Consider the following 25,640-nt stretch of genomic DNA (forward strand, 5'->3'; position numbering starts at 1 on the left):
TGAGTAGTAATTAGAGCTCATAATACAACAAGTAATAGGCATTTCTCTAGCATTAAATGCAACATCGGGCAGGAAGGCGAACACCAAATTTAATGCTCCCAAAGTCTCTATTATTCTCATACTTATTTCAACTATACCATGTAAATAATTGAGTTGTGATTTCACCCAACTTACCCCAACATTTGCAATATTGAAATCAAAGATCTAATATTGACGATTTCAAATACGCCTAGGTCAAAGGGAAGTTTGTGTTTGTGTTCTGCAAATACGTCGTGACTTTATAGTAAAATCGACTACTTACTATAAAAGTTTGTGGATATGTTGTTACCATTCAAAGACTTATAAGACATTTTGAGAGTTCAATGTAAATAATTGAGGAGTCAAATCATCCCCTTTTCGTCTCAAATTATTGATCTTAGTTTGATCTCATGTATGTTGTGTTTTGTCAATATGATCACATAATTGCCATCGATGGATGGGTGTTGATTTGGGTTTATGTGCTGTGATCGGTCCAAAGAAAGGGACGTACTAACAACTTGGGCTCAAAAGTCTTCACCTCTCAAATCAAGAAGCCAACAAGAATAGATTAATTAGAATCGAATTGCTTCCAATGGGAAATGGCATGGTTCCACACATTCGCATTCTTATATATAGCTCTGTCTCTGTCTCTCTCTTTCTCATCATCAGAGGGCAGAATTAACTCATAGAAGAAGAAGAAGAAGAAGAAGAAGATTCAACATTCCAATTCCAATGGATAAACCTCATCATCAAGCCCCCAAGTTCACCAAACATAATAAATGGAGAGACTACATGAGGGAGAAGATCAAGGATGTTGATACACCTGTGCCCAACACAAGTTGGATGATTTTGAAGCCTCCCCAAGCATTGTTCGAGGTAAAGCCAGAGGCATACAAGCCTAAATTAGTGACCATCGGTCCATTGTATCAAAATAATAAGCCTTCCCCGATTAATGATTATAAGGCACTATGTGTGAAGCAATTCATGGAAAGACATGGGATATCAGGTGTGGAAGACCTTATGCAATATGTCATATCTGCTCAGCCACATGAGCTTAGCCATATCTACAATATCGACTACCCCCAATATAACATTGAGTGGCTCCAACTTCTGGTCACTGTGGATACCATCTTCATTCACGAATTCTTGCTGTTTCGCAACTACTTTGACACTTTCTACTCTAACGACCATACACTCCAGGTGCAACTAGAGAGGGATTTGCTGTTGATAGGCAACCAAATTCCCATGGCAATTCTAAAGAAGATTGCTAACAATGGAGACTTCTCATTGGCTGATTTTGAGAAAGCCCTGAGGGCTTTTATCCTCGGTAGCAATCCATTCTTCCATAGCGAAACTGCAAGGAGTAGATTTTTAAAATCTCTTGACTCAGAACCAAACCCCAAAAAAGTGGTCGATATTTGCGAGCATCTACTTGATTGCCTCTATTTTTCGTGCACTGTCGAAATGGAAGAATGTATGAGACAATCTAATTCTGAAGAATCCACAAGAGTATCTGTTTATTCATGTTTCTCTTTTCTGAGCAAGGAACTAGAGGCTCCAAAGAAGCATTTTGTTAGCCTTCCCACAACATCCCAACTTTATAAAGCGGGCATCCGGTTCAAGGCTTGTGAAGGTAACATATCAGTGATCGAGTATGACAAGGGGAAACTTCAGCTTCATCTTCCACACCTTGTCGTGGATGACGGCACAGAGGATATGTTCAGGAACATCATTGCATACGAAATAACTTCCAAAAGAGGAGATGAATTTTCGATGTATGCGGATATCATGGACATGCTCATCGACACAACAGAGGATCTGGCGATCTTGAAAAAGGCCAAAGTCATAGAGAACCTCATGGGGAACGACGAGAGGTTGGTCAAAATGTGGAACAACATGTGCATCAATATGATCTCTAATGACAAATCCGAAAGATGGAGAATGATCGATGATATAGCTGCCCACTATTCCTCTCGTAGGCGTCACTGGTATGCAGAGTTTTATGAAAAGTTCTTTTCTCGGCCATGGTATACAACATCATTCATTGCAGCGTTTGTACTGCTATTAGCTTCACTATTGCAGACAGTCTATACAGTCATTGCTTATCACAAACCCAAACAGTAACCTAACCTTAAACCCAAGGGCAACAATAAAGAAGCTCAACATAATCAAGTATTTACTCAGCTTTCTTCATTCCTTTAGTATTTCCGTTTTATTTATTAATTTAATTATTTCCCATTATTTATGTATTTATAGTCCACATTGGCTTATGAAATTGTGGAAGATTATGTACTTATGGTGAATCGTCTCATGATTCATGTATTAATGGAAATACATATTTTGGGAGTTAAGTTTTAAGTAATTGACGCAATGAACTATTGAAGCACAGGTTTTTCTTCTTCTTCGTCATCATCTTCATCATGATCCCACGTTCATCATATTACCTACAAGTTTTAACACGATGACAAAGAAATTGATTGATTATAGAATGTCCAAATCAACCCAAATCCCATTACTAGTTCTATTTGTTTCATGAACATACTTGTTACATTAACAAATCACTTCCACCAAATCCATTTAGTTTGTTAGAATATTCCTCCACAAAACTGCAATAACTGATTGATGGATGAAAGATTTGAAGGATTGGTTACCGTAATGGACAAGGCAGGAGGAATGGCCATTGTTCTCAAAATTCCATTTCGTGATATGCTAACGGCTATTGATCTCTAATTTCCTATTTGTGATATGCAATGTAATCGATATTGAGGGGTACAGCCAGAAACGGATTAGATACAGGACACTATTTCTTGAAGGGATACACACTATCCCTTGTATCATCAGCTGGCACCGCCTTCTGTCATCGCCAGGTGTAATTGAGCGCTTTGTATGAAGGAATTCGTGGCATCCTCATTGCTTTAGCAACATCTATTTCAGCCAAGCCTACTCCAACAGCCTACAATCATCGCAATGACTATGATTATTTCCTGATGCCATTGGTGGGTTTTAATTGACATTGGCAGTATTCATGAATATTGGTGTCATAATACTACGAGTAAAATTTATTAGCATTTACCCCAAACTCTCTGTTATTAGCATGCTCACTGTTTCCTCTCAAAGAAATTGATCAAGAGTGGATTGATCTCCTTTTTTTCTCAAAATAATTAAGTTGGTTTGCAACCTAATTATGATCAGATTTTACATGTGTTGTATAAATGTGATCACATTACTAGTATTTTGTTTCAAAATCTATCATATCAAATTATATCCAATTATTGCAAAATTGTAATGAAATTCTATTATCCTCCCACTTTTGTATGTAGCTACACTTAATTAATTATAAGTTCTTTGCTAATTCTATGACAAAGCTATTAGTTCCATATACTTTTTGTCCAAGTCTCATAATATCCATAAATCATATCAATACCAGAAATGGGGTTACTAGCACAATATCATCTCATACCAGACTTGATCACGACGTATTTCACTTGGTAAACTAACATGTAGTTTTTAATATACTCAAGCACAAGATTGAGCAACATGATTGAAGGCTCCACACACAATTCTCACAACATAATTGATTTGGCATGATACATTAACATGATTGTTGGGTTCATAGACAACCTTCAAAGATTACATATGTGCATTATTATCCTTGGCATTATGCACATTATAGGTTATTGTAGAAACTTACATTTACACATATGTTGTTTGCAATGGTTTACTTTAAGTGTGTCACTTGGATTTCAATGACTTGTTCTAGACAGCCCAAAAGTTTTTCTTTTCTTTTCATTTTTTATTATCCGATATCTTTAGTCAACTACCCCTCCTTTTTGGCTTTGTCGTGTTCCTATCCTCTATGCTACATGGAAATGCTTAACTTTGGTCCCCAACATTACATGTCCCACATCTTGTGTACCGACCTACCTACTTAACTAGTGTTTAAGCTATGATTGGGTAGCTAGATAGATAGATTTTATTATTGTGCTCGCAAATGTGACTTACATGTGTGTGTGCATGAGGAGTGTCCGAGGGTATGTGGCACAAAGATAAATCTTTGTTTCCAATCACACACACACACACACACACACACACACACACACACAAACAAACAAACAAACAAACACACACGAAGTTTCCTCCACCTCACATGGAAACGAACAACAAATTTGAAGACTTCTTTGGTTTCTTTAAAGATCTATAAAGACCAACGAACAGTTCACGGATGATCAACATATCTAAGAACTATCTACTCCCCAAAGGAAACTCCATTCACATACTATTAGTACACTCTTTCTGAAGAAAGTATCAAAGCTTATGCAACAACAATAGCAAAAGAAAAAGATGATGATGATGATCAGTCATGATTCCCGTGGGAACCAAATGGCCCAATATCCAGATCCATATAATCCCATCCCTACTATCTATAAATTCCCCATCGAGCAACTTCATCAACTCCATTGCAACTCAAAAGAATGGAAAGACTTTTCGGATTTGTCTTGAATGCCTTGTCGTGTATGATGGCACATAAGATGTGTTAGGGAAGCTCATTGCTAATGAACAAATCTCCAAAGAAAGTGGTGAGTTGTCGATGTATGCCACAACCATGAACATGCTGATTCACACACAAGAAGATATCACAATCTTGATTCGGGCCAAAGTATTAGAGAACCATCTCGGGAGTGACGAGATGTAAGTGTAGATGTGGAATGATATGTGCACCAATGTTTCGTCCAAATGGTGTGAGAGATGGAACCTTTTCCTTTTTGGCCGTATTGTTTCTTTCGACAATCCCATTCAAGATGGCACGGTTTGTTGCAAAATCTACAAAAAATTGTAGACATGGTAATAGCTCCAGCCCCTCCTTGAGGAGGCTTATTCCTTGGATAAAATTTTTGGAATGTTTTCGGCTTGTAGTAATTGTCTCCCAATTGCCTTTGTAAGAATTGCCTTTGTAACAATGACTCATGGACGCCGCCATTGCCAAGTGATTTGTGTGACTTGTGTCGGTTTGACCATTTGGTTTCTTTCTCCGTAGTTCGTCTTGCTTGATTTTCGCAATCAAGGTTTGGAGATTGAGATCCTTCTCGTTGCTATCGATGCTCACGAATGTGATCCATCATTCTGGCGAAGAACCTGTTAGTATTTCACATTTTGATGTCTTTGCCAATTGCTTATGAAGGTGTTCATTGGTTCTCCTTCACGCATGTCCATGCTCATTAGGGTTCGGTACGAGAAGATTTTGGTCGTACCATCGGAAGGTTGGTGTAATTGTTGAAGATGATCCCACATTGCTCGTGCAAATCTAAGACTTCGAACATGATCAACTTGTCAATCACTTAGATGCATGATTATCTCCATTCTTGCATCTAGATCTTTACTTTTCCAATCGCCCAATTTAGGTTCTGTTGGTGGAATGACTTCAAAACCATTTACAATTCCTATAAGATTTGTTCTTTCGAGAATTAACTCCATTCTCATTCTCCACATTCTATAACTGTGATCGGTGAGTTTCTCCACCACATACTTTCTTGCCATTTGATTTGATGATGCAACATTGATTGAATTTCCACCAACCTCCGATTGGTTTTCCGTCGTCAACGACATCTTGTATAGATTATCCAGATCAATCTAACGTGATGTATGACACTTATTTATTCATAGATTACTTATGTAATGTGATGTATGCACTTATTTATTCACAGATTACTTATCTAACGTGATGAACGTCAATCTAATACCATATGAGAAATGAGAGAGAGAGAGAGAGGCTTTGACTCTCTGGAACCTTCTAGTCTAATGATCTTTTGACCCCTAGAAGCTCTCCAGTCTAACGACCGTTTGAAGAGGCTTTGACTCTCTGGAACCTTCTAGTCTAATGATCTTTCAACCCCTAAAAGCTCTCCAGTCTAAGGAACTTGTTGACTCCTAACAATTTTCGACTCTGAGAGTCTTTGAACTCTCAAGAGCCTTCGAGTCACCTAACATCCCATCCTCTCTAGTTCAAGTCCCACTACAATAGTCCCGCTCAAGTAGCACATGTATGTACATACATGTTTTAACTTCGCCAAAGCACGAACAAAAAAACAGTTCATCGTGAATTCAACGCCAAAAGTGTTTATTAAGCATATGTGATGGAGTCATGAGCAATTCGGCAATCCTAGATCATTATGAAAAGAAATCTCACCATAGACCTCAAGAAAACCAAATGAGAACAACCATCATAAGTGGTCTAGATACCTAATGGAAATTCCGAGGGATGAAAACCAATTTGTAAATTGTTGCCCATAGGAATGCATTTAAAGTAGATTGGTTGAATGCGTCTGTTTCTGCTCTCTCTGATCCTCCCCTGTTCTTCATCTCTCTTTCATTCATCTATTTCATCGGAGGTGATTCAAGCTCTCTTATCTATTCAGCTTTGTCTCCATGACCACTTTCTCTCTATAACAGACAACTTAAAGATGTGGTTTTGTCATCCAACGCTTAAGGAAAGGAAAGCTAAGGAGGAGGATCAAGAAGAAAAAGCAGACCACAAGAATGACAATGTGGACTGAGAAGTGTCTGCAGAATAAATTAGAGCTTTGATCGAGCCATTCTTGACAGAATAGATCAGTTAGATCTGCTTCACGAAGCAACGATGTCTGATTCTAGGGTTTTTTCAGAGATAAAGAAGCTTGCTGACAAGGATACAACATACAGGAAGCTTTTCATTAGAGGATTAGGTTGGGAGATGACACCCGAAACCCTTAAATCAGGAGGAAATGATCATATAGGAAGAAAAATCTATGGCGGAATTGTCTATAATCATATGCCACAATATCAAGTTTTTAGATTACCTTCTTAGTATGTTAAATCTAGGAATAAGAAGTCGTAACCATATCTAAAATCCATCACTACGTGGATAAAGAGATTATTGAGGCTGATTATGTGGTTGATATTGTGATTGTCAACATGTCAATGTTACAAAAGAAGTGATCAGGTATGTCCTACGTGCCATGATCGATGATTGGGGTAAAATAAACGCAGGAAACAGAATTCTGAGGCAGACAAAATGCAGATAGAGAAGAGAAAGAGAATAGAAGATTATTAGAGAAAGAGAAGATAAAATGCATCAACTAAAAATGTCTTCTAACACAATTATTAGCACTACTTGTATAAATGTTCCCGACCACATAGATAGTCAACATCATTAATGGATCAAGCCTATGCAGAATATGTGTATCACAGTCGCAAACATTGGGAAACTAGAATGTGCTGCGGAACCTCATTGCATTAGAAATAACTCACGGACAAGGAACTCTGCTTTCGGTCTATGCTCTCATAATGGACCGGCTCACCCAGGAAGATGTCACAATCTTGCAGAAGGCCAACGTCATAAAGAACCACACACGGAACAATGAGAGTTTGGTCAGCATGTGGAACAACATGTGCATCAATGTGGGCTATGATCCCCAAACCGCAATGATGATCGATGATATTGTGGCCGACTCTTCCTCCCGTTGGCATCTCTGGTGTGTAGAGTTTTATGAAAGGTTCTTTTCTCGGCCATGGTATACGGCATCATTCATTGTCGCGTTTGTACTGGTCATAGCTTCAATATCCTAGACAGTCTTTACAGTTTTACCGTATATCAAACCCAAAACTTAACCTAACATTAAACCCTGAGGCAAAAATAAAAAAGCTCTCAACACAATCAAGTATGTATTTATTGAGCTTTGTTTAATATTCCTTTGGTATTTCCTTTTAGTTTATTAATTTAATTATTTGGACCCATTATTTATGTATTTATAGTCCAGATTGGCTTATGACATTATTATGTACTTATGGTGAATCGTTTTCATGATTCATGTATCAATTAATGGAAATAGATGTTGTGGGAGTTAAATTTGAGTAAATTGACGCAATGAAGTGTAACTGCAGCACAATTTCGTCATGAATCATCATCTTCTTCCAATTAGTTTCTCTTTCATATCTCCCGTTTCAAAAAATTATTAGAAAGCTTGTTCGAATATCCCCCCACCAAACTGCAATAACATATTGATGGATGATAGATTTGAAGGATTCTTTAGATTGCAATCGACGAGGCAGGAGGAATGGCCTATTCATCTCAAAATTCCATTGCGTGATATGCTAACGTTAAGCTTATTGATCTCATTTTTGTGATATGCTATAGAATCAATATTGAGCGGTACAACCAAAAACTTAATCATTAAATACACTACATTATTGCTTGGATGGATGCACAGCTTTCTATCAAATGCAGATGTAATTGAGCGCTTTGTATGAAGGAATTCGTATGACAAGACATGGCATCTTAATTGCTTTAGCAGTATCTACTTCAGTTCGGCTACGTCTCAATTTTTGCTATTTTCTCCCCTAATGTCACATAATTATATTTGATGGCCTTCAGAGTTTTCCCCAACATTGTTTACAGACTTTCAAAAAACACGTTTTCTCTTCAATTTCACATTGTATGAATCGAGGAGTCATCTCATCCATTTTTACTCAAATCATTCATATTCCATTAAGAAATTTTAGATTCCATGTGGACTCCTTTGATTTGTCTTTTGTTTTACAACCCAATTACATGGAACGTTTAATTGGGGAAATAGACATCTTACACGGTTCATCCTTGGATTTGTCTCAAAAATCGGCATTTGGTCTCATGCTCTGAGTCATAGAAGTGGCACATCAATGATCAGGTATCATCGGAAGAAACTTCAGCTCTATCTTCCGCGGATTGTGGTGTACGAAGGCACGGAGAATGTGCTGTGGAATCTGCTTGCCTACGAGCAGACCTCCAAAGATGGAGGTGAGCAGAAAATGTACGTCACAGTCGTAGCCACTGGGAAACAAGAACCCATAGAAAACAAAGTTTTTGAATTTTCAAAATGCATAAAAACAGGAGACAAGGAGTTTGCTCATTACACTGGCCTCAAGCTCTACAGCCAAAAGAAGGAACTATGATCCGCAAGACCTTCTTTGTTTTTCAGATTGCATGAAAAAAAAGCAATTAACCTCTCCTAGCCTGCACAAAACTTGTGACCTATTCGAGATCAAATTACATACTAGAAAGATTTGTGGAATACCTCCCCACCAAACTGCAATAACTGATTGATGGATGATAGATTTGAAGAATTGGTTATCGCAATCGACAAGCCAGGAGGAATGGTCTATTGATCTCAAATTTCCATTGCGCGATATGCTATGCAATCGATATTGAGGAGTACAACCAAAAACTCATTAAATACACTACACACTATTGCTTGGATGGATGCACACTATCCCTTGTATCATAAGCTTGCACAGCATTGTATGAAGGAATTTGTATGTCAAGACATGGCATCTTCATTGCTTCAGAAGAATCTACTTCAGCTTGGCCTAATCAAACTTTTGTACAGCTCCAACCTCTACTCATTATTGATACCGTCCTCTAATTTCACGAGCATTGGCTTCTTCCAAAAAATCTTGCTTTTCATGAGGAATTATTGATCATCCAAAACCGAATTTCGCTACTGTCTCAATTCTTGCTTTTTCTCCCCTAATTTGATGGCCTTTAGAGTTTTACCCATCATTCTCCAACATCGTTTACAGACTTTCGATAACACCATTTCTCGAGTCAATTCATCCATTTTTGCTCAATTTATTGGTCTAAGATTGAGAAATTTTAGACTCCCTGTGGACTCCTTGGATTTGTCTTTTGTTTTTCACCCCAATTATATGGAACGTTTAATTGGGGAAATAGACATCTTAACCGGGGGAGGCTTTAGAACACTTCGATATTAATATATTTACTTGGTCATATTTTAATATCTTGAAATATATTTCTTACACGTGATATTGATATGTTTGTAGACAGAGAGAGACACACAGAAAATAAACTGAAACACAAACAAAAAATTCAGAATACACACGATTTACATGGAAACCTGAAACCAGGGAAAACCACGGAGCTGCAAAATTTCCACTCTGGATCAAGAGTATACATGATCGATTAGAAGGCTCATTAGCTTTCTAGGAGAAAGACTCAAATCTCAGGATCAAGAGTATACAGATCGATTACAAAGCCCGTTAGCTTTCTAGGAAAAAGACTCAAATCTCAGAGAATACCACAATAGTATGGAGGAGACGAAATTCACTCAACAATAGTGCATGAATTGACAAAACCTATTCAGGCATAGGTGCACTCCCAGGTCGTAGTCTGAAACCAAGACTAAGGTTTAAGCCAGATCCACCAAACCTACTTCGTTTGTCTGCCTCTTTCACTTCCAACTGTTTTCTTCTTCTTCTCTGTCTCTCGCGCACTCTCTGTTGGACTCTCTGCTCACAGTCACTCACATCTACTGTCTTCGCACTTTCTTCTTCACTTTGTCTCAAGCGCTCAACAGTTTCCCCTAACTTACATATAACTTTATAAAGTATACATATGTATAAATGTACATATGTACATATATACATACATCATATATGTATATATATGTTTCTTGGTCGACCGAATGGTCGGTTCGACTACACCATCCGGTCAATCCGACTGGTGGGCCCTCAATTACCTATGATTCACCCAACCCCCAAATCGATCGATTGACCGATCCGACCATACAATCAAAATTCGGCGACCGAGTCCTCCCATCAAGAGGGATGCAATACCTAACAGTTATCAATCAAATAAATATTAGGCATGATGCATGCATTCTTAAACATAACTTTTTCTACGAATACATAATTTCATTCAATAACTTTTTCTACGAAAACATAATTCATAGGTGAAAAGAATATAGAGGTCAATCGTCACAGTGTCATCAACATTCTACATTGTAATCATCAACAAGGAAATCATATTTACAATCCACCCCAATGGGGCTGCTGTGCATCCATATGAACCCATCCCTCCTAACCATACAAACCACTACAAATGGTGGGAAGAAATGACAACAAAGATCAATAAAATTGCCACTGCTCCTGATACATGTCCATCCAACACGAAAAGTGGCCGGGATAATGTGAAGATTTTGATTCCTCCCAAAAAATTCATGGAAGCCAAGAAAACCCCATATTGGGATGAAAACCTGATCATGTGACCATTGTATACAAATCTTGTGACCAAATCCTGTCTTGATGACTGTAAGGTACTATGTGTGAAGAAATTTATGGAAAGACATAAGAAATCAGGTGCGGTAGAGCTCATAGAATACCTCATTCCTACCCCCCTCGATCTTAACAATCATTATTCAAACCTCTCCCAAGATAATATCAAAGATTTCCAACTTCTGGTCACAATTGAATTGTTTGGCCTCACAGAAACTTCCTTACCTTCTAATTTTTGGATGATTGTTTAAATGATCCAATATATTCCATCCATGCTGGCCATTGCTCTATAGTTGACTTTGTTGCTATTAACTGTTAATCAACAGTTGGGTCCACAAAAATAACATTTCACAATCCTAACACAATCATAAGTATCTCAAAGGAGCCTGCATAGAAATTCAAGTGCATGTTGGTTAGAATTATGAACAAGTAAATCTCATTAGTGTATCACCATGTCCATTGAATGAGTTAATTCTGTATTTGTGAATATATCATGGTAGCATGGTGACAAAACTCAAAATAGTTTTCTCTTCCCACTGAACAATTAAGGATCCTGCGTTGGACAAATTTTGGATGGTTTTGAAGCCTCCCCAAGCATTGATGGAAGTGAAGCCAGAGTCATATTACCCGAAATTTAGTGACAATTGGTCCATTGTATCAAAATCTTGAGCCTTCGCCCATTAATAATTTGAAGGCGCTGTGTGAAGAAATTCATGGAGCGACATAATGAGAATATATCAGCAGTGGAAGACCTCGTCTCTGCTGAACCGCATGAAATTAACCACATCTATGATCTCCACCTTCCCCAATCTGAAATTGAGTGCCTCCAACTTGTGGTCACTGTGGATACCGTCTACATTCATGAATTCTTGCTGTTTATCCGGGTAGTTTGCCCTATGGAAAGAATTGGGTACTTTAGTGTGTCAACATGTTCTTGTTTATATTATTGTCTAACATGTTCTTGTTTTTCAGCAATTTGATGTTTAGTGTGCACATTCAGATTGGGCGATTGCGACAACTATGATTAGATAACAACCTCACACTATTAAAAAAATGTATGAACACTATGATTGAGCGTCTTGATTCGTTTGTTGTTTCATGGGCGATGAGAACTTAGTTGATATTCAGTAATTCACTAATCACCAATTATTTATCAGAAGTACAGAGTCGGATTGCAAATGGCATATTCGACCATGTTTTTATGAGACCATCATAGGATTCCTATTCCCAGTCACTACAAATGAACAAATAACAGAAATAACGTCCAATGATCCCAAATGAATGAAAAATAAGAGAAATAAGAAAGCTTCTGTTTTTCTGCCCTAGGGTTTGATGAAGGTACGGTCATCAAATTAGGGTCTAACTTTTGTAATAGCCTGCGACAGTGTAGCCTGTCTGCACTAATGAGAAAAGGAGCAGTAGAAACGCCACCAGGAGCGAAATGGTTACCCCCGGTCGAGAGAAATACTTCTCACGAAACTCCACATACATACATGGCACGCCCAGGATTCTCATAGTCGTCCAATACATCTTCTATCATGTCGTCCCAATCCGGGCATGGCCGATCCGAGACAGTGATGCACATGTCGTTCCACATCTTGAGCAGCTTCTGGTCGCTCCCCAAGTGATTCTCTATGACCCGCGCCTCTGTCAAGATCGCTACATCCTCCGGCGTGTCGATGAGCGAGTCCACGATGACCGCATACTTAGTGAAATAACCTTCTTTTCTGGAGGTTTGTTCATGTGCAATAAGGTTCCTTAGCATATCCTCCGTGCCAGCTTCCACGACAAGCCGTGGAAGATCGAACCGAAGCTTTTTCTTGTCATAGCGCATCACTGATATGGCACCCTCCATTGCCCTGAACCAGATGCCGGCTTTAGAGAGCTGTGACGCTGTCGGCAGGCGATTGCGATATATAGTTATCTTGTGAGGAGCTTGTTCCGTCCGGAAAAGATTCAGTAGTCGTGGGATTCTACATGGATTGATGGCTTTTCTCTTTGTCTTTATTAATGTCGTTCGGATGACCCAAACATATAGGCAATCAAGTAGATGTTCACAATTATGGAGATTTTCAGGATTTTCGAAAATTTCGAATCGAGGATGCCACATATAGAATGGATCAGCTGCTTTGATGATGTTAACCAATACTTTGTTGAGCTTAAGATCTTTTTCTATGTTGGGTTTCGTTGGAAACTCTTCATACAGCTTCATTAGAAATGACATGGGAATTTGGTTGCCCATCAAGAACAGGTCCCTAAGTATTTGGTTGGTTGTGATTTCATTTTTGCAGAATGTGTAGAAGTAGTCGTGTTGCATTAGTTGGGATCTGGATTCTTCCGTTTTGGGTTGAAATTCAATCCATAGCCATAGCAAGAATTCGTAAATGAAGATGGTATCGACAGTGAGCATAAGTTGGAGGGTTTCAGGGCCATAGGCCGGAAGACTTGAATAATGGGTATTAAGATTACAAGGGGCATCCAAGTAGCATTTCACGAGCTGTTTCACATCTGATATCTAATGTGTTTTCATGAATCTCAACACACACATTGCCTTACAATGATCAGCAGAAGAGATTTGACTAAAGATTTCATGCAATGGTCCGATGGTCAGGAGCTGAGGGGAGTATGCCAGTGGCCTGACATCCAATAAGGCTTTTGGAGGCTTCGAAATCGTCCAACTTTTGTTAGACACTTCTGTATGAGCATCAGTGGCATTATTGATTGTTATTGTCATCCATTCTCTCCATTTCTCTTCTTTAGTACAGGATTTAGATTGATCCATTTGAAGTGTAAGGTTGATTTCTTTCTTGTTGATATTCTCTTAAACTTTAACTTCAGACTTCTTCTTCCTGGGTGGGCACAAACTTGATGCTTTCTTCTTGAAATCAAACACCAGCACTAGACTTGCCTTGCAGGAGATAGGAATAGAGAGACAAATGAGAAAGAGAGAGGGGGAGAGATAAGATTGCCAGTCTAATCATAGAAATTCTATTAATTACATTAGCAATAATAATGATGTGTGAAGGAATTCATGGAAAGACATGGGATATCAGATGTGGAAGAGCTCATGCATCATATATAGAAGCAAAGACATGAACTTAGGTGCCTATCTATTTATCTATCTAGAAGTAGAGACATAGGAATGAGATAAAGCGTGTGTATGGGGCCAATAATCATATCATTTCCCATAAAGATCAAATGCTCTCTTCCATATTTCTTGACCAATTCCTGTATTATTGGAATCAAGAGCTTATCTTCTTTTATTTTTGTGATCTTGACTGACTTATGTACATGACGTCAACTATCATGCAAGTTAAGGATCATGCCAAGGGATACTAATTAAACTGGTCGATATGTTATAAAGACAAATACGTCATGATCCGCTGGGTCTACTAATAATGAGATGTTGATCATTATACATATGTTGTTGTTATCATCTTTATGGTGTTACCATTGATGGATTTTTTAGACTTCACAAAAGTATTTTGTGCATAACAAACTAGCATCTTTTGAAGAGAATTAGAGTCAGAATTGTTACTACATGTAAGCAAACACGTATAAGGGACTCGGACTCGCCTATGAATAAGCGGTTGATTTGCACATTTCTATAATCAATTCTTTTTGCCATTTATGAGGGGGATTAAAATGTGGTGCTACATTACAAATTAATTATTTAGTAGTATTATGAATCGGATGATTGATGCAGCATTATGAATCAAGAACTTTTCAAATAAACGTGGATATTTTAAACATTAATGTTTCACAAAGCCCGGCAAGGATTCGCTTTTCCTAAAATCTTGGGAGATCCCAAAAAGAGTAAAACAGTATTCCAAAGTCAAAAAGAGCACGAACATTTTTGTTAATTTTTTCATGTAGGCCTTGTGGAGACCATCAGCTAGAATTATGGAATCTTAGTTGCAGAGAATATTTTTTTAAGTTTTCCTAAATTGTTTTCCAGATTCAAAGCTTTTCCCTTTAAACCAAAAACCTTTTCCACTTGGGCTACACTTTATTACATTCCATTTTTTTAATCCTATCTTTTCATATTCTAATATGATATCTCCTTAGGCCCTCACTTACCCGTTTCACCTTACTTTGCCCGCCATGTCACGATAACAAGTGGATGGCATTTATGGGTATCTTGGTTTGGGACAAGAGCACTAGATAAGTAGTGGACACAACCACAAGTTGGGTTGTTCGGGGCTTTGGAACACCACCAAGATGGAATGCATGTTGGCAATGCAGAATCTTGGGTGGTAAAATTGAGGGACGAGGCAAATTGGGGATAAACACATGTGACCATGAACTTGCAAAATAGGTGTACATATGGATACAATACATAACGTTTATTAATGTTAAGAAAATTCGCATGGCTTATTACAATGATGTGGATGCACATAATTGTATTGATGGCCTTTAGAGTTTTCCCCAACATTGTTTACAGACTTTCATTAACACCATATCTCTTAAAATTTTAAATTGTATGAATTGAGAAGTCAATTCATCCATTTTTACCCGAATCCTTTGTTTTAGTTTGAGCAATTTCTGACACCTGTGGAGTCTGGACCACTTAGATTGACTTCTTTATCTTAAACTTTTATCTCTCTTTAGAACATTAGGATATTAATACATTGACTTGTCGTACTTTAATATCTTTAAATATATTGACCAAATTATATTTTTTAATATTGGCTTGCTCATATTTTAATATCTTCAAATTTACTTCTTACACGTGATATCAATCACAGCAATATTAGCCATAATGCATGAAAACTTGTGAACAACTAACAAATTAACTATACATTAAAATATTGTAAGTTGAAGTTAGTAATATCTATGAACTAGATCGTGTGATTTCTCATTGATTTATCGCAATCATTAGCCATCTATTATAACTTAAGAGTTGAAAACTCCTTTCTTCTTGCAATGATAGTCGAGCTTGTTGAAGCACATCTTTAGTTAGTTTTGGTGATCCATTAAGACTCAAGGTTGGAAAGTTTTCTTTATTGACGTCAACATGTTTTGGTGAGATCCATGACGACTCGAGGGTAGAAGTTTTTCCATACTGATGGTAACACGTTTTTGTGGGGTCCAAGAAGACTCAAGGGTGGAAATTTTTCTATATTGATATCAACACGTTTTGGTGTAATCCACTAAGACTCGAGGGTGGAAGGTTCTATATATTGATGTCAACACGTTTTGGTCGTATCCAAGAAGAGTCAAGGGTGGCGATGTCAACACGTTTTGGTGGTATCCAAGAACGAGTTAAGGGTGGCGATGTCAACACGTTTTGGTGGTATCCAAGAAGAGTCAAGGGTGGAAGTTTTTCTATATTGATGTCAACACCTTTTGGTGGGATCCAATAAGAGTCAAGAGTCGAAAGTTTTTTATATTATTGCTAACATGTTCTTGTTTCTCATCAATTTGATGTTTAGTGTGCACATTTAGATTAGGACATTGCAATGATGATGAGACAAGACATTCTAACAACCTTAAAAAACATTAAATGTTGAGCCACAATGTGAAAGTATCACCTTTATCCACCATATAAGGAACTTTCACTATTCCAACAATTTATTTGTTGTCATAAATAAGAAGGTACCTTATGATATTACATAAGGATGTGATAGTGTGGTGGTTAAACTTGTACTCTAAGGTTATATTTACAAGCCTAAAGCCATGGTTTTGATATTGTATTTGTTATACAATTCTTTATTACTATGGTTTTGACATCAAAGTTGTGTTCTATACAAAAACTCCTCACAATCTTAGTTTGAGGTCTTCTAGAATGTACACCACTACTTCACTTCTAAACACAATACAAGGAATGGAAATGGTTCTAACTACCATTTAAAATCAAGGCTAATATTGATGTCCATTATTTGCCATAAAACTTATTACTCTTATTTTGGCATATATTTGTTATTTATTAGATTCCCTATTGCTCAAGGTTATGTGAACCATGGAGAATAAATTTTGATTCATTACAATATGCACATTATGCATACGTATGAATACGCGCAATATTTAGGAATTCAATAACATAAAACTTAGATATATTCAACTTATTCTTCTTGATCTGATGCATTTTGTCTTTGAGGATACACAAAACCAATATATATCGATGGAAAATTTATACCCTATGCTTGGATAACAATAATATACCCGACATTCCTTTTTAACGAAGATAAGATCATCTAGTAGGCACACAATATAGGAAAATGACATTCATTCTAAGCTCTATACATACATTCTAGATTCTCAATCTATACATACCTAAATTCCTTCCATTAGTTATAAAATTTTAAAGATGAGAATGTTATATACAAATCCCAATAGGGACACAATAGTTCCATCTTATAAGGAGGCCCGTTGACTCAAGAAAGGGAGAGGATAACGATTCAGTTGGATGAAGGCTAATCGTTGTCTTTCGACTCCATTGGATCCATCCATGAGGCCATCGTATTGGCTCTTTAGAGTAGCTACAACTTCACTCCATATCTCCTACAACAATTGTGCTTGATGCATGGTTTGATAGGAAAAGACCTGTCTATATCGTTGTTTACAAAGGACCCAAAGAGTAATTGGGCTTACAAATTCAGCTTTGGTATTTATAAGACTTGAGTGGATATTGTGAATGGTGGAAAACAAATCCCTTCTGCCTTTATCACCAGTGTCATCCCCTCCTCCTGATGTTCATACTTGTCAATTGGGCCCTGCCATGATAACCAACATACATTTCCTCACTTGTTTGTGTGTTGCACCTAGCACGATAGCAATAGGCGGCCAACCCCCCACCATATTCAATGGGTCTTTGGGCACTCCCACAAAGCATGTCGAATTGACTCTATTACATTTGGGCACACTACACAATTACAAGAGCTAAGGATCCCACGCGGACACACTCCAAACAGTAGTGACCTATGTGTTATTAGCCATTGGAATGTAATAATTCGCCTAACGTGATGTTGTTTCTATATTTTCTGCCAAAACTTAGCAATAATTACACGGGGAGCATGACATGTGTGCCACGTCTTTGCAACAGCCAGCTCTCAAACGATTTGAGCAGCTCGAATGTGGTGTCCTAATCTCGTTGTGAATTGGAAGAAAAGGATAGCCTTGCTTCCTGGACCCGCATAAGGATCGTGTCCCGTCAATTGCAAAGGGTCCTAACTTACCTTATGTAGGTTGTACTTTGATTGGATCGGGGTCTACAATCCAATTACGACCTATATATGCGAGTACTCGAATTGTCATGTTCAATGTTGGTACCTCATTGTCTCACAATTCATGGCCTTGGATCATATCCGGTGTTTCCCTACCTCTTGGGATCAAGGATCTCTCCTCATAGCCTATCCATTTTAGATCTCATAGCCTATCCACTTCAGATCTTCAACCTATCCCTTATCGTCCTTTGATTAACAACATTCCTTAGCAATAGAGCATTCATAAATTCAGATATGATAGTCATTTGCCCTTAATTCCATGGAGAATGTTGGCTTGATCTTGTAGTGGCAATGACATAAACCATCTCCAACATGTTTTACTCTTTCCTGAACCTTTTGCAATGCTTCCCCATGATAACCCCTTACTTGATCCAATTAGTTGACCAGATTCTCATTATTGTATCTCTCTCTCTCTCTCTCTCATATTTCATAGATAAATACATACTGATAGACTTTATCATCATGGGAGGACAAGAACTCATACTTGTGTAAAATAAGGAATGTTACTTTGATCTTCTCGAAGAAAGCATCAATTTAGAAGTAGTAGTTGTAGCATGGGATATTTAAGACATGGGTGAGAATATCAACAATCCAACCAATGGGATTGTGCATACACATGAACCCATCCATCCTAGCCATACAAACCACTCCATTGGGCAACTTGGCCAAGCCAAATGGATAGAAGTAATGATAATAAAGATCAATAATATTGCTATTAAGTATATGTAATAAGGAGTTTTGCGAGTCAACCCTTTAGAAATATTTTTCGAGGATATGTACTCGTTAGAATTATCTCCAAGGTTACACCTAACACTGAGTAGAAAATATGTAACATTGAAAGTAACCCAATGTTACCTAGATAAGTAGAAAATAAATAACATTACAAGTTCTTTGATGTTGCCCAATTTTCTTTATTAGTGACTTAGATGAAAATTCATAAAAATGTCTCCAAAGTTAAATTTGTATTTTATAAATAATAACAACAAATGATGGGTTTAATGTTGTGCTTGTAATAAATTTCTCCATACTTGTACTTTGATATCAAAGTTGTACTACTCTTCACAACATTAGTTTAAGATCATATTCACCTAGTCGAATCCATTGCTCCTAAAGAATGTCTTTAGACAATCACAATATGCTCACGATTTACCAAAAAAATCATTATTGTTGTTGTGGCATTGTCCAATGTTTGAATAGTAAACTTATTGTTATTGCAATGCATAAATTGGCCCATTTATCATAAAATCTCATGATTCGTGAACAATAACAATATGCTCATATACAAATGCATTGATAACTTTTTCATTTGTCATTTCTCCCATTAAAGATATTGCTAATAAAGAGGTTAAATAAAGCCTTCGTTGTGCCATTATCCAAAGTTTACTAACAATAAAAATCAAAGTCAAATTTCCGCAAGGTACACATTACAAATCCATATGCATACAATAAATAGGATGTCAATACTCAATACCACCAAGTGCACATATTTTCAAAATTTAAATCTTATTGATACTTTTTGTATAAACATTTGAAGATAGACAAACATATAGATAGCAAAACTTCCACTTTGTGTTTGGAAATCTATAGATGAGAATTCCTTTCGTAAAAAATTAAGTCACGTATGCGCACGCACAGGTGCAAACTTCTATGTGGAAGAACAAATTCAATGGTTAAGCCATGATATCTAGGAAAAAGAACCATAACAATGTCTAGAAAAAGATACCTCGGTAACAAAAGTGTGAAATACATCGGTAATTGAGGGAGGTTCAACATATATTCAAAAATAGTGTTGAATTTTTGGCCCACAAGGAATTTATTTCACTATCCTAGGAATGGAAAGTAATTGAAAACAACATATGCCACAAATCAAGATATTAGATTACCTTCCTAATATGTAATCTAGGAATGACAACTCATAACGATATCTAAGTCCATGACTACTGTGATTATGTGGTTGATTACATGAGAAAGAGATCATGAAGGCTGATTATGTTGTTGATACTGTGATTGTCAACATATTAATGTTCCAAAAGAAGTGATCGGGTAAGTCCTACGTGCAATGATCGAGGTGAAGCCACAATCAATACTATATGCATATCTTGACCATTGGTGCATTGTATGAAAACCTCAAGCCTTCCCCTCTTGACAAATGTAAGGCCATTCACATGTAGAAATTCATAGAATGCATGCCTCTCTTGGTGAGGATGAAATGGATGCCCACTTGTAGTGTTAGGGATGACCTATGATTGGGGTAAATTAAATGAGAATTCGAACAATCTAGAACATACATATGAACATGAAACAAGGAACACAAAGTATCACTCTCTTTACTCTAGCTATTTGCAAGTCTTCAATTCAACTTTATCTTCCCAAATCCTAATTTATGGCCCTCATCTAGGGTTTACTATTACCGTTATGTTATGGCGAGTTCACTATGAAGATTCACCATGGGTTTGTGGCACATTATCAATGGTGAGTGAAGAGGGTGACATTTTTGTACAAATTACCAACCTAGTATAAGAAGGTGATAGTAAATGCATCAGTGATCACATAAATTTTCCCACTGTCTATGGATTAGAATTCAGTCTCAAATTAACATAGACAAATTGAGGCAAATGTGGACGAATTGACTCAATCATTTACATGTTGTAATTGTTTGAGAGGAAATAAGTACAAAAAAATAAACTAAAATTGTGTGGACCAATTGATTGAGTCAAATGTCTTAGAAGAGCTCATGAAACACCTCATTCCTGACCCCATTGATCTTAACAACCATTAATTGATCCTCTCCCCAATATATCATTAGGACTTTTATAGATAAGGACCAACAGGGCAACAACTACCATGCATACTTGCAAGTTTGACCCATGTACCTACCTATGTGTTTGGTTGAGGACCGAGAGCTAAATGCAGCGACAAGTTTTAATTACTGAAGAAGGCCTAGCGTTCAACAATAACTGATTATTGCAAATTGATTTCCGAGACCATTTCAATTTAAAGCCCTTTATGTGAGTGAGAATAGCACAATTTCATTTTACATCCATTTCTGCAATTTTGGGAATTCATAAACTTTTGCCTTGGAACCCTAAAATCTTTTTTCACGAGTAATTTCTGTTGGGAATATGGGACTGAATTGGGATGATTTAAACTTCAAGCACAATTAACACTAGATGAAACCACAATATAAAAATGAGAGTACACCAAAAATTTTAACATAAAAAACCTAAAACAAGGAAAGACCACGAAACCATAGGTTCCAAACAACTTCACTACATTTTTTAGTACAACAAAATATGACCTCACTAGAGAAATGTATCAACCTCAAGGCATTGGCCTTCGTTACAACCTTCACGTAATCAGGTGGATATAATAACAAAGAATGCACAAACCTCAAGGCCACAACCTTGGCTACACTATAGTGGGTACAAATGAGTACGGACACTCTAGGTATTGACTAGAGAAAATGTTCTAGCTTCAAGGCAATGTTCCAACTCTCACTCTATTTCCTCTTATGTTTTTTCTCCTTGATGTTCAATGTCCATAACCCTTTGTTCACACACACAAAGACACATAAAAGAGAGACACCAAAAACCATACAAAGAAAAAACCCATACATATATAACTGTCCACACACACACACACACACATATATGTAGGATGTGTGTGTGTGTGTGTATCTGTAAGTAGGTATATGTTAATATAGTTAATTATATCTTTTTCCTTTTTTCAGCCCCAAGTCAATTCGACGCTTAGCCTATCAGCCGACTCTCAACTTTTTGTCGATACTTAGACTAACCGACTCTCAATCGGGTCTTTGGCTTCAGCTAGTTGTGGGCTCTAATTGAGTGAATCCCAACGATTTCTTCTTCCTGTGGATCTGTGATGTTAAAGGCACACACAAAGATGAATGAAACAAAATGCGAAAAACAAAACGTAGGGAGGAAAAAATATTGTACAGATTGTTTGGCTAAATGATGTTGAGAACACAATGATGGCAACATGGAGAGATGTTTTGAACAAGGAAATAGGCCTTGTGGAGGAGGCCATCAACTACAACTTACTATGGTGTGGACGGTCAAAAATGTAATAGATACCATTCAAATCAGGATTATCGAAAACCTTAAGAGAAACATAAATCTTTAAGAATACATGATGTCTTAATGTTAGTGGAATTTTAATTGCTAACGGTGTCGTGAAAAAAACCGGAGTTAGGCGGAATCGGTGAAAAGGGTGTGTGAACTGGCCCTTACGCATGGGCATGAGGATTGATAAGTTGTACATAACAAGGAGTAGGTCGGCTTATGTAAATATACTAGGTAGTACACATTTATTACCTAGGAAATCGATGCATATCTTCATCTAAAGGGACAGAGAATATAGATAATGTAACCAAATGGTAACAGCCTCTCCCCGACAGCCTACAAAAATTAGTGTCACAACAATGTCTAGAAAAACATACCACGGTAACATGAGTGTGAAATACATTTGTAATTGAGGGAGGAAAAGCCTACAAGAAAGCAAATGTAATGTTCTCTTTACCCATTTCAGCATAGGAACCAATGCCAATATCCTTGTTCCACACAAGGCATTTTCCAAAACAACCCCTATTTGCTCAATCACCCTCTTCAATTCATCAAGTTTACACAATAATAGTATAACAGCAACAGGAAAAAGAATAAGGTGATAACGATTAAAGTGATGAAAGTGCAAAAATGTCAACAATAATGACAACCCTGATGATCAAACCACCAATTTCAGCATAAACGCAGAATTTGACAAAGAAAATAACAGGAAATCTCAACATCACATAAGCATAGATAAATAAATGGAGAATCTACAAGACAGAGTTGCAGAAAAAAGTTCGAGGCGTGTGAAGGTAACCTGTCGGTAATCATGTATGACAAGAGGACCTTATCTCATTCACAAAATTTGAGATAAGCTCTTACAACAGTCTTAGCTTATCTCATACCTTGGGGCGAACGCCAAGCAAGCTCTTACAACATTCAAGTATTCATTCATTCAGCTTCCATTTATATTCCTTAGGTCTTCCATTTGATCTACCGGACTACATGTTGCCCATTACTTATGTATTTGTAGTTCCTGTGGTCTAGCTTGCTTGTGAAATATCGTTGACGATTATGAACTGATTAATGGTGCATCCTTTTCATGAATCGTGTACAAATTAGTCACTAATTTCATTGACAGGATTTATTTAATGCCAACTATTTATGTATTTATAGTCCTGGAACAGATTGCCTTATCAAATATTGTAAAAGATTATGAACTTATGGTGAATCGTTTTTATGATTCATTTATAAATTTTTTATTAATTTGATTTATAGGTTCCTTTACTGCTCACGATTTATGTATTTATAGTCCTGCACAGATTGCCTTCTGAAAGATTCTGTATTCATGGTGAATCGTTTTCATGATTCATGTATAAATTAACTATTAGTGTGATTTATAGGTTTCTTTATTTTCCATTACTTATGTATTTATTGTCGTGGACCAGATCGCCTTCTGAAATATTGCTGAACATTATGTACTTATGGTGAATCGTCTTCATGATTCTCGTATAAATTAATTATTAGTTTGTTTTATAGCTTAGCTAATTCCCATTATATATATTATGTATTTATAGTCCTGGACCCGATTGCCTTATGAAATATTGTGGAAGATTATGAACTCATGGTGAATGGTTTTCATGATACATATATACACTAATGGACATAGATGTTACAATGTGGTTGTTAAATTGTAGGAGATTGACGAAATGAAGTACTACTAAAGCACAATTTCTTCTTCTCTTTCTTCATCATCATCTTCTTCCTGATCCCACGTTCATTAAATTACCTACAAGTTGAATACGATGCCAAACAAAATATATTGATTATGGAATATCCAAATCAGTTCTACTATATCGATTAGTTCTATTACTTCTGGAAATACATACTTGTAAGTTGTTACATTACTTCTATTTGTCTAATGAACATACATACTTGTAAGTTGCCAAATCCATTTAGTTTCTCTTTCATCTCCCCTTTCAAAATATTACTAGAAAGTTTGTTAGAATATGCCTCCACCAAACTGGAATAACTGATGGATGGATGATAGGTTTGAAGGAGTCGTTAGATTGCAATCTGCAAGAACAGGAGGAGTGGACTCTTGATCTCAAAATTCCATTGCGTGATATGCTAACATTAGCCTATAGATCTCAATTTTATGATACGCTATGTAATCGAGATTGGAGGGCACAACTAAAAATTGAATCTTTAAATGCACTAATTATTGCTTGGATGGATACACAGTTTTCTGTCATCGCCAGATGTAATTGACCGCTTTGTATGAAGGAATTCATATGACAAGTCGTGGCAGCATCTAGCTCAAACTATAAACTTCTTCGACAATTTCCTTAAACTCAAAATTTGAACTTCTTCCACAAATTCTTGCTTTTCATGAGGGATTATTGAGCATCCAAAACCGAATTTTGCTACGTCTCAATTAGACTTGCTTTTTTCTCCCCCAATATGACAAAATTATGTTAGATGGCCTTCCGAGTTTTCACCGACTTTGTTTACTGACTTTCAATAAACACGATACCTCTAAAATTTTACATTGGATGTATCCAAGGGTCGTTTCATCCATTTTTGTTCAAACAATTGGCCTTCCGTTGAGAAATTTCAGTGAGAATCTATATCCTTACCCTAAGAATGAACACCAGTTTAAAAAATTTATGACACATGCACATAAGCATTATTTGGGATTACAATACAAGTAATTGTTTATACATAAAACCTATATGCCACAAAACTCCGATTATTTGAAAAGATGGAAATTGAATCGAAGACTTGTGAACAACCAACAATTTTGAGTATAGGCACAATGCTATTGTGATTTATAAATGTGCGTCGTTCAAGTGTAGTAAAATGCCAAACTATGAATATGCACGATCCTAAAGAAACATAATTTTATTGCATTAATTATGTATATAGGTATAGACATTCATACAATACATACCATTATTAATGTTAAGAATAAGTGTATGGCTTATTACAATGATGTGGATGCACAGATATATAGTGATGGATGGCCTTTAGAGTTTTCCGTAACATTATTTGCGAACTTTCATTAATACATCTCTTAAATTTTAGCTTGTTCTATGGACGGAGTCAATTCATCCGTTTTTACTCAAATCCTTAGTAATTACTTTGAAGGCGCTATGCATAAAAAGAGGGCTGGTACTACACCGTAAAGAACTATACTCCTTCTAAAGAAAGTAGATCAAGCTTATGAAACAACAACAAAAGAAAAAGA

The 25,640-nt window shown here is 36.8% G+C and overlaps 2 protein-coding genes across 2 annotated transcripts in view; both read left to right on the plus strand.

The window, feature by feature from the left end:
• Window positions 1-25,640, plus strand: part of LOC147865872 (putative UPF0481 protein At3g02645) — a 54,808-nt gene that overhangs the window by 21,730 nt on the left and 7,438 nt on the right. The window lies entirely within an intron of this gene.
• Window positions 727-24,706, plus strand: LOC147865875 (putative UPF0481 protein At3g02645). Its single transcript, XM_087316214.1, has 2 exons — window positions 727-2,190; window positions 24,635-24,706. Exon 1 carries the CDS (start codon window positions 751-753, stop codon window positions 2,140-2,142), a length of 1,392 nt encoding a protein of 463 aa, XP_087172340.1. The 5' UTR covers window positions 727-750; the 3' UTR covers window positions 2,143-2,190; window positions 24,635-24,706.

This window comes from Azolla caroliniana, unplaced genomic scaffold (assembly GCF_043228905.1).
Source record: "Azolla caroliniana isolate FFs.n. ecotype wild unplaced genomic scaffold, voAzoCaro1.0.p SCAF_3, whole genome shotgun sequence".
NCBI lineage: Eukaryota > Viridiplantae > Streptophyta > Polypodiopsida > Salviniales > Salviniaceae > Azolla > Azolla caroliniana.

What these genes read in the sequence shown, in the direction of transcription:
- LOC147865875 (XM_087316214.1), top strand. Translation starts at nt 751, where the DNA reads ATGGATAAACCTCATCATCAAGCCCCCAAGTTCACCAAACATAATAAA.